At 49.8% G+C, this 15328-nt stretch overlaps 1 protein-coding gene across 3 annotated transcripts in view; it reads right to left on the bottom strand.

The window, feature by feature from the left end:
• The window catches only part of LOC140390320 (SLAM family member 9-like), a 65935-nt gene extending 59026 nt beyond the window's left edge, over window positions 1-6909 (bottom strand). Inside the window, exon 1 of one of the 3 annotated variants that reach the window (XR_011934608.1) lies at window positions 6726-6909. Coding sequence is in view for 2 of the 3 variants with exons in the window: in XM_072475379.1 (XP_072331480.1) it covers window positions 6726-6888 (163 nt within the window). In the remaining variant the exon portion in view is untranslated. The remainder of the gene's footprint in view (window positions 1-6725) is intronic. The other 2 variants (XM_072475379.1, XM_072475378.1) reach the window with 2 other exon arrangements.
• Between the last annotated feature and the right edge of the window lie 8419 nt (window positions 6910-15328).

Below are 15328 nucleotides of genomic sequence, written 5' to 3' on the forward strand. Positions count from 1 at the left end.
GGTACAGCCTGATGTTAGAAGGTACAGCCGATTTTGTTACAATATCACCACATTTATGGCCACAGTCAGCTTCGGTAAGCCCTCATATTACACGTCAGGTCCATGACCAGTACCATGCCAGGGATATGGGGCGAATGGTCAGCATCTTACCGCAGCTCGTCAGAATAGGTATGAGATATACCTTTTGAACAATCCACGTCTGACATTTAAATACTGTACCACTATCAATCCAGCCTGTTTTCTTAGTGGTCCCCCTGTCCATGAAGACGCACCTGGCCACGACTGTTTAGCCTTGATTCAGGAAACTACCACAATAAGGGGCGATTTGAGTGACATTTCGTCAGAACAACCTGACATGATTATGTGTGGTCAAATATCCCACCGGGGTTTAGTTAATGACCTACTGCAGGCCCTCCTTCTGCCAGCGCAGATTTCCGTTATTAAATGTGCTGCCCACACGAATGGTACAACCCCAGTTGACGTTGGTAATGAACGAGCAGATTGTGCAGCGCGCACAGCCGCACAAATTCAGCAAGTGATGGTGCCTAAAATGTTAAGTCAGACTAAACGATCTACTATGAATGTGTCTGCTTCTGACAAGCCAATGCCAACCATCCAAGACGTCATAAGGTTACAGGAGGACGCTCCTGAGAGTGATAAACAAATGTGGAAACGGTTAGGTTGTACATATGATTCTGTTTCCTCTTTATGGACCACGCCTGCACATCAGACTTGTATGTCTGATGTACTGGCTTTATGGGTCATCGAATGTGTACACTTTGCAACTCATTGTGGGGCTCGGGGGACTAGTGATTTGTTGCTGGACACTTGGTGGCACCCTAAAATGCAGGGGTTGGCCCAAAGTATCAGTAATCGGTGTTTGATTTGTCAGCAATATAACACCGGAAAAGGTATCCCTTGTGGGAAGGGGCAAACCCCGTTGCCCAGTGGTCCCTTTGAGATGCTCCAAATGGATTACATTGAGTTGGAAAGGTGTCAATGTTATAAATATGTTTTGGTCATTGTGGATGTGTTCAGCAGATGGGTTGAGGCGTATCCGACTATCTATAGTAAAGCTGCTACTGTGGTTAAAGTCTTGATGAGGGAAATCATTCCCCGGTACGGTATACCAGCTCAGTTAAGTTCTGATAATGGGCCTCATTTTATTGGACAAATTAACAAGGAGTTTTGCTCCCAGTTGGGCATACGCCAGCAGTTACACTGTGCTTACAGACCACAGGCAGCCGGGGTGGTTGAAAGACACAATCAGACCCTCAAAACTAAATTGGCTAAATTAAGAGCAGACACGGGACTGACATGGCTTAAGTTGCTCCCCGTTGCCCTCTTCCAGCTGCGGGTTACACCTGCGGGACCGGCCCGGCTCTCTCCCGCCGAGATTCTCTATGGCAGGCCTCTTAGAACTCCCTGGAGACTGCAGGTTCCCAGACGGGTTCAGTTTCATCAGATGACTGAGGAAATGACCACCTATGTTCTAGCCCTTACGCAAGTGCTCAAGGAACTCCATGGCCAAGTCCGCGCGGCTCACGAGCCATTGCCCAGTACCTAGCTCACTTTCAGTCCAGCCCGGTAGTTATGTAATGGTCAAAAATTGGACTAGGAAGGGGTCGGAGCCGCGATGGGACGGGCCCTTCCAAGTTCTCCTTGCCACCCCCACAGCAGTTAAAGTGGAGGGGCGAAGTGCTTGGGTCCACCTACATCACTGTAAATTGAGCCCATCTCCACTACTGTAAAAGGTCGGATACTAACCTGCCTCCCTTCTCCAGTGCTATTTTACAGGTGTGGAGCATGATGGAGTGGCTACGCATCGTCTGTCTGATATTTGGCCTCACTTCGCTTGGCGTGTTATTGGCGATGGACATGGAAAAGGGGAATATTATGTATCTGTGTAGCCCCAACTAATCTACAAGGATACATCACCTATGCACAGGTGATGTTCTTCACTGCCCCCATATACGAGGACATGGTATCGACTCATGGAAGGTCATCAAAGTTAAGGAGAATGCGGGAGTCATGAAGCAGCTGCACCGGTCCCGGCGATGGGAAGGGAACATTATATGGACATTGCCTTGTTTTTGGAATACATGTAAATTTGATTTTGGATGTGTTAAAAGTGGTACAATAAAGGTAACATCAAGCTGTCAGAAGAGTGTAGGAAGAGACCATGAGAAAGAGAAAGGGACTAGAGAGAGGACGGGGCGTGTGAGAAGGGAAGTACAGCTAGAACGTAGGTTACCGGGAGATACACTTAAGTTAATTAAAGGCCAAACTGAGGAAAACCCGGGTTGTATGAATCTCTTCTACCAGATTTACCACCGTCTGTATGGCCAGGGACGGGTTGTCTGCTACCCAAACCCCGCAGCGGTGTCTCGGTTATTTTCTGTTTCACCGCTTTGGGGCACTCCCCAAACGGTGGTTCATTGTCAGCGTTCCGAGCCATTGCCCGAGCACGTCACTCTTCCTTACGATCCGGATTCAGCACCACCGGCTATTTACCTTCCCCTCCCTCGGGATAATTCCCATTCACAGTACGATAGGCTGCGACGGTGGAGGGCGTACATACCTAGCCACTTCACTCTCAATAGGGATTCCCGGTCGTACGAGAATTGCTTCAGCAGTGAAGGATATGGCTGTTTGCTGGTAGAGGTGGACACAAATATAACATGTCTGTTTCCCACCTGTACGGACAGGAGGTGCCATATCACCCAGGCGTCTGGCCAATGCGTTTGTTATAGCACCACTTGCGTTCCATTGAACGCTGGCCTCCAGCTCCTTTGTGGCTGGGCGAATGTCTCTCATATCACTGTTGGGAATAGGGCTTTCTGCATTGCTGGGCGGCCCGAATGGGCATTTCAAAATTGGATAAACTGGGCTACTGGGAGGTCCTTACGCAACCGGTATGCTCTTGACTATCTTCTGGCCCGTGAGGGTGGGGTATGCGCCATAGTACAGGGCAAGTGTATTATGGGGATTCAGGACTTGACTGCTAACATTACTAAATTTATGGATCGCATACGGGATCACTTGGACGGGATGCAGGATCCTGACTCTTGGGGTAACTGGGGATTTGGAGGATGGAAGGACTGGTTGATAAATATGGCCATGTATCTAGTGGTAGCTATCGGCTGCATCTTTGTGGGCCTGGCCATCCTTAAATGTGTGATGGGTAAAATGCGGGGTGCACTGGATCAGATCACCGCCCCAATCACCGAGAAAAAAAATTTAACTGTTAAAATCCATGAGGGTGACGCAGATGAAGGGGGGCTAAGACAGGAATTGGAAATGCAGCGACGATCTTTTTAGATGAGGAACCGTAGCTATAGATTGGATAGTTCGGTTATCATGGAATGATAAAAGGAGGGAATGACGAATGTGATATAAAATAGTTACTTTAGAGATACTAGTTAATGTAATGTAGAAATAAGCCACTTTGATTCTTTTAGTTAGGGACAAAGGAATTTGGGACCGCATGGAAAAAGCAGGAAGAGGTGTGTCTATAAGAGTGAGGATGCATTGATAGGGGCCAGAGAAAGGGATTGGAAGTGAGCCAATCAGAATAGATTAAACAGGTCAGGAGGGACCTAGGCTGACCTATGTCCGTCGAGATGTGAAACTTGATACCATTTGAACTGATTTTGCAGAGATCCCTTTGTCTGGTAGTTCAGTCGTTTTCTGGAGTGTAAGAGGCAGGACGTCCTGTTACATTCTGTAAGATGATTAAGCTTGCAAGCTAAATAAATAACTTCTGTTTACGTGCGAATCCGTCTCAACTTTTATTGAGGCCAGACTGACAGAGAAAGAAAATAGGAGATCAACACTGTGAAATGCAAACTGATCTGTGAAAATTCACAAGGTGAAGGCACTCTCACGACACAGGTTGCATGACCGAGGATAAATCGTCAGCCAGCTCAGTTAGTGAAGGCATTGAGGGTCGTACTTAACTCCACAGGACACTGCACTCCTTTGGTAGGAATGATTGCATAACTACATTCCTTATTTAAACCCCATTTCCACTTTTACAGTTCAACAGTCAAGCTCTACTATAACCACACCATTACAATAGCAATGAGAGAATCAAAAATCTCGCAGCATGGCATAACAGAAAATTATTGGAACTAATTTAAACATGGCCATTCTCACCGGGGAGGGTGGAGTTGTGGGGGGGGGGGGGGGGGTGGAGGAGCGGAGGTTGCCCTAAATCTGTGATATTCAACAGCATAGAGTGGGAGAAATGCCCCAGGGAATACATTCATTCCAGTTCTGTTGCAGTGTATCCCAACTCAGCAAATGCGCTGATAAGTTCCATATAAATCTTTGTTCAAAGCCAAACCGTATTCAACACCTGCTTGCCTGAACCCACCCCACTCTCAGTCGCTCTCTCCAAACATCCTGTTTCCAATCCTGGATAATTATACGAAGACCAACAAAGCAATAATATGTTTGTAGTTTCTGGGCTATAATCAGTCAAGCAGCTGCTGTTCAAAGCATTGGCGTATGCATGTACTGTGCTGTGAAAAAGTCACAGATAACAGGGAGAAACGCTGGCAGAAAGAATAAGGCCCTGCTTTGATGGAAAGGCGATGAGTGAAAAAAAAAAATGGACACTAATTTTAATAACGCACGATCATGTATTAGCAATGCCAGACATATTACTGACTTGTAATCCAGTGATTTATCATAGAAACACAGTGGGGGATACAGCGGAAAATCCAGCAGGAGGCTCAATTTGGCATTTACGCCAGATTGTCCCCCCACATTGGACGATCTATTCGTTGGTGTGCGAGGGCATGTGAATCCCAACAGGTCCCCAAGACGTGCCCCTGACGAACTAAACCTGCTCGGAGGCCCACACTGTGTTCCTTATTTCTTGTTATCCACTTCTCTGAACCTTGCAGCTGGAGAATTTAATTATTTAAACATCCTGTAATCAGCTGTATGAATAATGCAAAGTGCATTGTTCATTAATGATCTTTGGAGAAGGAAATTTTCTAACCTTACCCCCACCAATTGCATCTTTCCTGCAGTGGTTCAAGAAGGTGACTTAGCAGCAACGTTTTCAAGGGCATAGGGAGTAGCAATAAATGCTGGCACTACCACCAATACCCACATCACACAAATATGTGATTTTTTTTCACTATCCATTTCTAACTGGTTCTACATAGACACAAGGTCAAAGTACCCTATGTTTGCAAGGTAAGAAATTGCACAAAATGTTGTTGGGAATGATTCCCTCTCGAAAATTACAGATTAGTGGCTGCAAGGCAATTGCCCAGAATTGTTAACCACCTCTGGGCATTCAAATCTGCACTGGGAACCATCCAAAAATGTGAGTTAAAATCGCTAACTTCAGGAACCGGATTCTTAAGGTGTTCACCGACGGTCAGATTCTCTGGTCTTGCCGGCAACGCAACCCCCGCCCATAAGTTTCCCGGCGGCGTGAGGTGGATTCAATGGGAAATCCCATTGACAAGCGGGAGTGGGAAATTCCACCACCGGCGAATGGTGAGCCAAATTCTCCGTCCTTGCTAGCAGCGGTAGTGGTGCGGACACGCAACAGAGAATCCCAGCCTAGATGTTCTGCCAGGGCTATCCTTATGCCCCCAAAGCCAGTATTTCAACACCGTACCCTTTTAGGAAGTGCTGAGGGTTTTGGCCGAAGAGCCTGTTCATGTGCTGTATTGTTCCTTGTTTACACAAAGGAAAAGGCTGCAGTTGTATCTAACAGTACACAAATCCAAGGGGACCTATAGAATACCGACCCGGGTTGAAGCAGTGGGTTTTCAATTCCTGCTGCTGGCTTCCCGTTAGGTGGCTCAATGGTGAGCACTACCGACTCACAGCACCAGGGACCTGGGTTCAGTCCAAAGATGTGCAGGTTAGGGGAGGTTACTGGGATAGGGTTGGGGAGCAGGCCTCGGAGGGTGCTCTTTCAGAGGGTTGGTGCAGACCACCTTCTGCATCGTATCTCCTGCCTGCTCAATAGGGAGGTCAACACTCAAGGCAGCACAGTGGCGCAGTGGTTAGCACTGCTGCCTCACAGAGGACCCGGGTTCGATCCCCGCCCCGGGTTACTGTCCGTGTGGAGTTTGCACATTCTCCCCGTGTCTGCGTCTGTCTCACCCCCAAAACCCAAAGATATGCAGGTTAGATGGTTTGGTGACACTAAATTGCCCATTAATTGGAAGAAGAGAATTGGGTACTGTAAATTTATATTATAAAAAGGGAAATGAAAAAGAAAAGCTCACAGGGAGATAGATCCATTGGAGATCCCCGTGATCTTCATGGTCACCATAACAGACCGAAACACTTCTGGCTAACTGTAGCAAAGAGACCCCCTCACAGGACAACCGGGCACCCCTGACCACGACCCCCACCTCCCTCCCCAGGCTTTCCCCATAACTCCTCACAATAAGCACCTGCTCTAACATCCATTTGCAAAACTAAAGGTTTCACTTCAAGTCTCACAAGGTCGTTGATATCCCCGGGAACCAGAAGGGGCGAAAAATACACGATTGGGCCGCACAGAATGGTATCCGATGGTTAAAATAATAAAAATAATCCCTAACTGCTTACAATCTGAAATAAAAAAGAGAATTTTTTGCACAATGTAAACATCCCTGAAGGGCTGGAAGTAAAGTGAACCCTTCACAAAACAAAGAGCCCTCTCTCGCTCTCTCATTGTGTCCTTATATTATCCGTTAACTCACCGGCTCGCTCGGTTAAAAGTACAAGAAACACCCGGAAGATAAATATCTTGGCTGAAATTTCATGTTCCAGCATGTTCTTTGTTGGTCTGTTCGTGGAAACCGTTCTCGCGTTCAGAAGCGGGAGGAGCAGCCGTGAAAGCTGACCACGCCCAAAATTTGTCATAAATAAATTAAACTGAGCAACTGGCTCGAGTGAGTTAATCGCATAAGAAAAAAATAGTGGCCAACGTATTGAGTCTGATGATTTAGGTAAATAAACTGGTCAGTCAGAAGCACATCACCATCCTCAATGGGTTCCCTCTCCCCCTCATTATTGCCTCCTGGCACGGGGTGAGGGGTAGTGAGAGTAAGTGGGTAGGGGAGAGGATTGGGGGAGTGATTGTGGGCATGGAGGAGTGGGTGAGTCAGTGGATGTGAGGACAGAAGTGGGTGGAGGTGCATGTGAGTGGATTGGGTGTGGGCGTTAGTGTATCGGAGTGTGAGTGGATGGGCTGGGGTGTGGAAGTGAGTGTGTGGGGGTGCGAGTGTGAGTGGGTGGGTGGGGATTCGGGAGTGAGTATGTGCATGCATGGGCCGGGTGCAAGAGTGAGTGTGCATGCGGGAATGAGGACTCCATTTTGAAGGGAATGCACGAGCAGAGCGATTTGGGTGCAATGTGTATAAATCATTGAATATGGCAGGGCAGATGAGGAATGGTGTTAATAAACTATTGCGAATCCTAGGTTTTATAAAAAAGGGGCACACAGCGCAAAAGCTAGATGGATATAATCCACTGTTTTACTATCAAAGGGAAGGATGAAAACATTTTTAAAGAGTGAAGAAAAGATGACAAGAATTGTTCGGAGGCTGAGAGACTTCAGTTTTGTGGACAGATCGATGAATCTGTGCAGGTTCTCCTTGGAGACGAGAAGGTTAAGAGGAGATTTATTAGATATGCTCAAAATCATGTGGGGTCTGGATAATGTAAAGTGGGAGAAATTTCCCATTAGCAGCAGGTCAAGAACCCTAATGTGATTAATGTTGAGGAATGTGAGGTGACTGATATACCTGCAATTCACCGAGAGGCAGAGAGAGTGAGTGAACATAAGGCTTTATTAGTCGTGAACTTGCCTAGCCAGAGTCGGTTGTGCAGATGAGTGCCACCCGCAGGTGGCCGGGTTATATATGGCCCCGGTGAGGGCGGAGCCAGAGACGGAGCCCACCGGGGTTACAGTACAGTACCTGGAAGCAGCTTGTATCACCACTTCCAGATCATAGGTTACATTAGATGAATACAATGGTTACAGTATCATGCATTAGGTGAATACATTCACCACATTCACCCCCTGTTAAAAAATCAAGTCCAGAGGTGGTGATGTGGGGTCATCACATATTCAGTCTCTCTGAAGGCCGGACCGTTCTCTTCGACCTCCTCAGCTCTGGCGGTGCGGCAGGCATGGTTGTTTCAGGTGGTGACTCCAGGGGCGTTGTCTGAAGCTTGAGCCTCAGTCTGGCGTGTCGGAGACGGTTGGGGTATGGGGTAGGCAGGGGGGTGATGGGTGGCGGCAGTGTCTGTGCAGGACAGTACAGGAGACCCAGGGGGGCGTTCGGGGTGCTGGGGGTTGGGGCGGGCAGTGGGGGGGGGGGGCGTTGTCAGGGGAACCAGCTGGTGCCAGGTCTCGTAGATAGACCGTATCTAGCCGGCTGTCCTGGTGCGCAATGTAGGCGTACTGGGGGTTGGCGTGGAGCAGCTGCACCCTCTAGACCAGGGAGTCGGTCTTACGGCTCCTCATGTGCCTCTGGAGAAGGAGAGGTCCCGGAGTTGTCAGCCAAGATGGAAGCGAGACCCCGGAGATGGACTTCCTGGGGAAGATAAACAAACGATTGTGAGGGGTCTCATTCGTGGCTGTGCAGAGGAGTGATTAATGGAATGGAGGGCATTGGGGATGACCTCCTGCCAGCTGGTGATTGGGAGACGTCTAGACCTGAGGGCCAGAAGGACGACCTTCCATACCGTCGCGTTCTCCCTCTCCACCTGAAATGAACCCTGCGGTTTATAGCTCATAGTCCTGCTCGAGGCGATGCCTTTGCTGAGCAGGTACTGGTGTAGCTCATTGCTCATTACCGATGTACCCCGGTCACGGTGCCGTAGGCAGGGAAACCGAACAGTGTGAAGATGCAGTGCAGTGCCTTTATTACCGTGGCCGAAGTCATGTCGGGGCAATGGGACAGAAAAGGGGAAGTGGGAGTACTCGTCGATGACGGTGAGAAAGTATATATTACAGTTGGTGGAGGGGAGGGGCGCTTTGAAATCGATACTTAGGCGCTCAAAGGGCCGGGAGGCCTTTACCAGGCGGGCCTTGTCTGGCCGGTAGAAGTGCGGTTTGCACTCCGTGCAGACTTGGCAGTCCCTGGTCATTGCCTTGATCTCCCCGGTGGAGAAGGGCAGATTGCAGGCCTTAATGAAGTGGGTAAGCTGGGTGACCCCCGGGTGACAGAGGTCATTGTGGATAGCCCAAAGTCGATCATCTTGCGCGCTGGCGCATGCGCCGTGGGACAGGGCATCTGGGGGCTCGATGAACTTCCCCGGACGATACCTGATATCGTAATTGTAGGTGGAGAGTTCGATCCTCCACCTCAGGATTTTGTCATTTTTTATTTTGCCCCGTTGTGTATTGTCAAACATGAAGGTGACCGACCGCTGGTTGGTGACGAGGGTGAACCTCCTACCGGCTAAGTAGTGCCTCCAGTGCCGCACGGCTTCCACTATGGCTTGTGCTTCATTCTCGACCGATGAGTGCCAGATTTCGGAAGCGTGGAGGATCCTAGAGAAGAATGCTACTGGCCTGCCCGCCTGGTTGAGGGTGGTGGACAGGGCGACGTCTGACGTATTGCTTTCTACCTGAAAGGGGATGGACTCGTCCACCGCGTGCATTGTGGCCTTGGTGATGTCGGCCTTGATGCGGCTGAAGGCCGAGCGGGCCTCATCCGTCAGGGGGAAACTGGTGGTTTGAATAAGTGGGCGGGCTTTGTCTGCATACTTGGGGACCCACTGGGCATAGTATGAGAACAGCCCCAGGCATCCTTTTAGGGCCTTGAGGCTGTAGGGAGGTGAGAGTTCTGTGAGGGGGTGCATACGGTTGGGGTCTGGCCCTCGGACTCCGTTCTCCACGGCGTAACAGAGGATGGCCAGTCGGGTAGTACGGAAGACACACTTTTCTTTGTTGTATGTAAGATTGAGGGATTGGGCGGCCTGGAGGAACCTCTGAAGGTTGGCGTCATGGTCCTGCTGATCATGGCCACAGATGGTAACATTGTCCAAGTACGGGTATGTAGCCCGCAAACCGTGCTGGTCCACCATTTGGTCCATCGTTCTCTGAAAGACCGAGACCCCATTAGTGATGCCGAAGGGAACTCTGAGGAAGTGGAAGAGTCGGCCGGCTGCTTCGAAGGCAGTGTAGTGGTGCTCTTCCGGTCGGCTTGGGAGCTGGTGGTAGGCCGACTTCAGATCGACCATTGAGGACACACGGTACTGAGCAATCTGGTTGACCATCTCCACAATGCGGTGGAGGGGGAACGCATCCAGTTGTGTGAACTGGTTAATTGTCTGGCTGTAGTCCACAACCATCCGGTTCTTTTCCCTGATCCGGACGACCACCACTTGCGCTCTCCAGGGGCTGTTGCTGGCCTCTATGATCGCTTCGCTCAACAGTCGCTGGACCTCCGACTTGATAAATACCATGTCTAGCGAGCTGTACTGCCTGCTCCTGGTGGCAATGGGCTTACAGTCAGGAGTGAGGTTCGCAAAGAGAAGGCGGGAGACCTTGAGGGTCGCGAGGCTGCATACCGTGAGGGGGGGGGCAAGGGTCCTCCGAACTGTAGAGTCAGGCTTCGGTGATTACACTGAAAATCCACTCCGAGCAGTAAGGGGGCGCAGAGATGGGGGAGGACGTACAGCTTAAAACGGGTATACTCCGCGCCCTGCATCGCGAGATTGCTGATACAGTACCCCCGGATCTGGACCGAATGAGAACCGGAGGCAAGGGACATTGTTTGCGAGGCGGGGTAGGTGTGGAGGGAGCAGCACCTTACCATGTCGGGGTGGACAAAGCTCTCCGGGCTCCCGGAGTCGAAAAGGCAGGGGGCCTCGTGCCCGTTGGCCCGCATGACCATCATGGAGTTCTTGAGCTGTTTCAGCTGCAACTGGTCAAGGGTCACCACACCCAGCTGTGGGAAGCCTGCGTGGTTGGTGGAGTCACAAGATGGCGGCCCCCATGTGTCGCACGTGTCGGACTGGATCGAAGATGGAGACCAAGATGGCCGACCCTATCGGTCGCACGTGTCGGTGGGTGTTGGGGCTGGCGGCCAAGATGTCGGCCCCCACGATTCACACAATGCCGACGACACATCTGGAGGGGGCATTCTGGGCAGGCACGCAGCCACATTGCGGGGTCTGTGGGGCTGCGAGTCCATGGGTCGGGCCTGGTGCATTTTCGACTTCTGAGCCTTAGGTCGGCCCAGACAGACTCTCGCATAGAACATAGAACATAGAACAATACAGTGCAGTACAGGCACTTAGGGTAGGGCATTCCACGGCCTCACTACTCTTTGCGTAAAGAACCTACCTCTGACCTCTGTCCTATATCTATTACCCCTCAGTTTAAAGTTATGTCCCCTCGTGCCAGCCATATCCATCCGCGGGAGAAGGCTCTCAGTGTCCACCCTATCCAACCCCCTGATCATTTTGTATGCCTCTATTAAGTCTCCTCTTAACCTTCTTCTTTCCAACGAAAACAACCTCAAGTCCATCAGCCTTTCCTCATAAGATTTTCCCTCCATACCAGGCAACATCCTGGTAAATCTCCTCTGCACCCGCTCCATAGCCTCCACGTCCTTCCTATAATGCGGTGACCAGAACTGTACGCAATACTCCAAATGCGGCCGTACCAGAGTTCTGTACAGTTGCAACATGACCTCCCGACTCCGGAACTCAATCCCTCTACCAATAAAGGCCAACACTCCATAGGCCTTCTTCACAACCCTATCAACCTGGGTGGCAACTTTCAGGGATCTATGTACATGGACACCTAGATCCCTCTGCTCATCCACACTTTCAAGAACTTTACCATTAGCCAAATATTCCGCATTCCTGTTATTCCTTCCAAAGTGAATCACCTCACACTTCTCTACATTAAACTCCATTTGCCACCTCTCAGCCCAGCTCTGCAGCTTATCTATATCCCTCTGTAACCTGCTACATCCTTCCACACTATCGACAACACCACCGACTTTAGTATCGTCTGCAAATTTACTCACCCACCCTTCTGCGCCTTCCTCTAGGTCATTGATAAAAATGACAAACAGCAACGGCCCCAGAACAGATCCTTGTGGTACTCCACTTGTGACTGTACTCCATTCTGAACATTTCCCATCAACCACCACCCTCTGTCTTCTTTCAGCTAGCCAATTTCTGATCCACATCTCTAAATCACCCTCAATCCCCAGCCTCCGTATTTTCTGCAATAGCCTACCGTGGGGAACCTTATCAAACGCTTTGCTGAAATCCATATGCACCACATCAACTGCTCTACCCTCATCTACCTGTTCAGTCACCTTCTCAAAGAACTCAATAAGGTTTGTGAGGCATGACCTACCCTTCACAAAGCCATGCTGACTATCCCTGATTATATTATTCCTATCTAGATGATTATAAATCTTGTCTCTTATAATCCCCTCCAAGACTTTACCCACGACAGACGTTGTCATGATATTCAAACACACACATCATGATAGACACACCAACAGACAAATCAGAACACACAACACCACAACCAATGACAGAAAGATATAAAAGCACAGACACGACCCCCGGTGGTCAGTATTAGCTGCAGAGGAGAACCAGGACACATCTATTGCCAAACACACTCAGGGAGACAGCACGTGCAGAGTATCCAGAACGAACTGTATTATAAGAGTTATAATAAAATAGAGTTGTACCACATACAACTGTGTTGGCTCATCTGTGCACCAGAGCACCCAACACCACATGGTACAGGAGTGGATCGATACCTGCCGGCATACCTCAGTGTACACAGACAACCAGCAGTGCCCAGGCATGATGTACGAGCTCCCGGTTCCGCAGGCGCTCCAGTGCCACGGCGACCTCCGCGAAAACTGGCGGCGATTCCGGCAAATGTTCGAATTGTTCCTGGTGGCAGCTGAACTCCAAGACCTGGATGATAGCGAAAAAATTGAATTTCTCCTCACCATCGCCGGTGCAAGGGCAAGAGAAATATTCAGAAGGTTCAGGTTCTTCAGGAGGCAGCAAAGGTACGATTACCAGGCAGTCCTGGACAAATTCTCCAAGTACTGTGAAGAAAACGCAATCCAATCGGCACATAAAGGTAAGAAAAGCGGTAGTACTCACCTCGTGGCTGGGATCCCGGAGCCCGAATTCCCAGAAGCCCAAATCCCGGGCCTGAGAGAAGGCTGGGTCGAGGTCGGCGGCCATCTTGCTAAAGGTATAACGCTAGCACAGTTGCGCGAGCAGTGCGCAGAACCGGAAGTTTCGTTTGCGCATGCGCAATATGGTGCGCATGCGCAGTCAAGAAAACGGCCATCGGTAAAGGAACAGCGATCTGAGCATGCGCAGTCGCTTCCTACGTGCTACATACCGAGCGTCAGGATGTCAGAGGCCCTAGACTGCACCAATTTAAAAGGGAAATGTCCCAAATCCAATTTAAAAGGGAAACGTCCCAAATCAAAAAAACAAAAATCTGCTAAAGCTGTAAAACAACCTTCCCTCACCTGGAATGACAGCACAGTGCCGCAAATTGACCCAGGAGATGAATTTGACCTCCGAAGAACCCTCCGACAAGCAGTTACCTACGCACAAGCCGATGATTCCGACCTTGAATACTTCGATGACGATCTTTACAGTGTTTCCGGACCTCGCGAGCCCAATGATAGCTCCGTGGTCCTATATGACTATGACTCGGATGAACCTTTCGTGTTGCACATTGGCGGCCCCCACATTGAATCCGACGCAGATGCGGATTCATTTTTCGGATTTGAGGATCTTCAATCCAGCAGATATGACGTTCCAACTTATCAGTACCGGATGATGCTGCAGCCTGACATTAACAGACAGGGAGCGGTGCAAGCACACGGAGAGTGCCCGGCTGCCACACAGAGCGTGGTCCACGTCCCGCTCAACGTTCCCGACTCTATGAAAGAAGACATGCAAGACTCCAGAGTGCAGTCCTCGCATGAACCAGAAGTGACTCCAGTGTCACAAGCTTCCACAGCAAGCTCGTGGACAGACTCCACAATTGCAGAAATGCAAGACTCCAGAGCGCAGTCCTTGCACGGACAAGAAGTGACTCCAGTGTCACAAGCCTCCACAGAGAGCTCGTGGACAGCCTCCACGATAGAAGCAACGCAAGACTCCAGAGCGCAGTCCTTGCACGAACAAGAAGTGACTCCAGTGTCACAAGCCTCCACAGAGAGCTCGTGGACAGCCTCCACGATAGAAGCAACGCAAGACTCCAGAGCGCAGTCCTTGCACGAACAAGAAGTGACTCCAGTGTCACAAGCCTCCACAGAGAGCTCGTGGACGGACTCCACGATGGAAGGAACGCAAGACTCCAGAGCGCAGTCCTTGCAGGAACAAGACCATGAGGGTCTAGCAACCTCTCAAAGAACAAAGAACAAAGAAATGTACAGCACAGGAACAGGCCCTTCGGCCCTCCAAGCCCGCGCCGACCATACTGCCCGACTAAACTACAATCTTCTACACTTCCTGGGTCCGTATCCTTCTGCGTAAAAAACTTGCCTCGTACATCTACTCTAAACCTTGCCCCTCTCACCTTAAACCTATGCCCCCTAGTAATTGACCCCTCTACCCTGGGGAAAAGCCTCTGACTATCCACTCTGTCTATGCCCCTCATAATTTTGTAGACCTCTATCAGGTCGCCCCTCAACCTCCTTCGTTCCAGAGAGAACAAACCGAGTTTATTCAATCGCTCCTCATAGCTTATGCCCTCCATACCAGGCAACATTCTGGTAAATCTCTTCTGCACCCTCTCTAAAGCCTCCACATCCTTCTGGTAGTGTGGCGACCAGAATTGAACACTATACTCCAAGTGTGGCCTAACTAAGGTTCTATACAGCTGCAACATGACTTGCCAATTCTTATACTCAATGCCCCGTCCAATGAAGGCAAGCATGCCGTATGCCTTCTTGACTACCTTCTCCACCTGTGTTGCCCCTTTCAATGACCTGTGGACCTGTACTCCTAGATCTCTTTGACTTTCAATACTCTTGAGGGTTCTACCATTCACTGTATATTCCCTACCTGCATTAGCCCTTCCAAAATGCATTACCTCACATTTGTCCGGATTAAACTCCATCTGCCATCTCTCCGCCCAAGTCTCCAGACAATCTAAATCCTGCTGTATCCTCAGACAGTCCTCATCGCTATCCGCAATTCCACCAACCTTTGTGTCGTCTGCAAACTTACTAATCAGACCAGTTACATTTTCCTCCAAATCATTTATATATACTACAAACAGCAAAGGTCCCAGCACTGATCCCTGTGGAACACCACTGGTCACAGCCCTCCA

This window comes from Scyliorhinus torazame, chromosome 14, assembly GCF_047496885.1.
Source record: "Scyliorhinus torazame isolate Kashiwa2021f chromosome 14, sScyTor2.1, whole genome shotgun sequence".
Taxonomy (NCBI): Eukaryota; Metazoa; Chordata; class Chondrichthyes; order Carcharhiniformes; family Scyliorhinidae; genus Scyliorhinus; species Scyliorhinus torazame.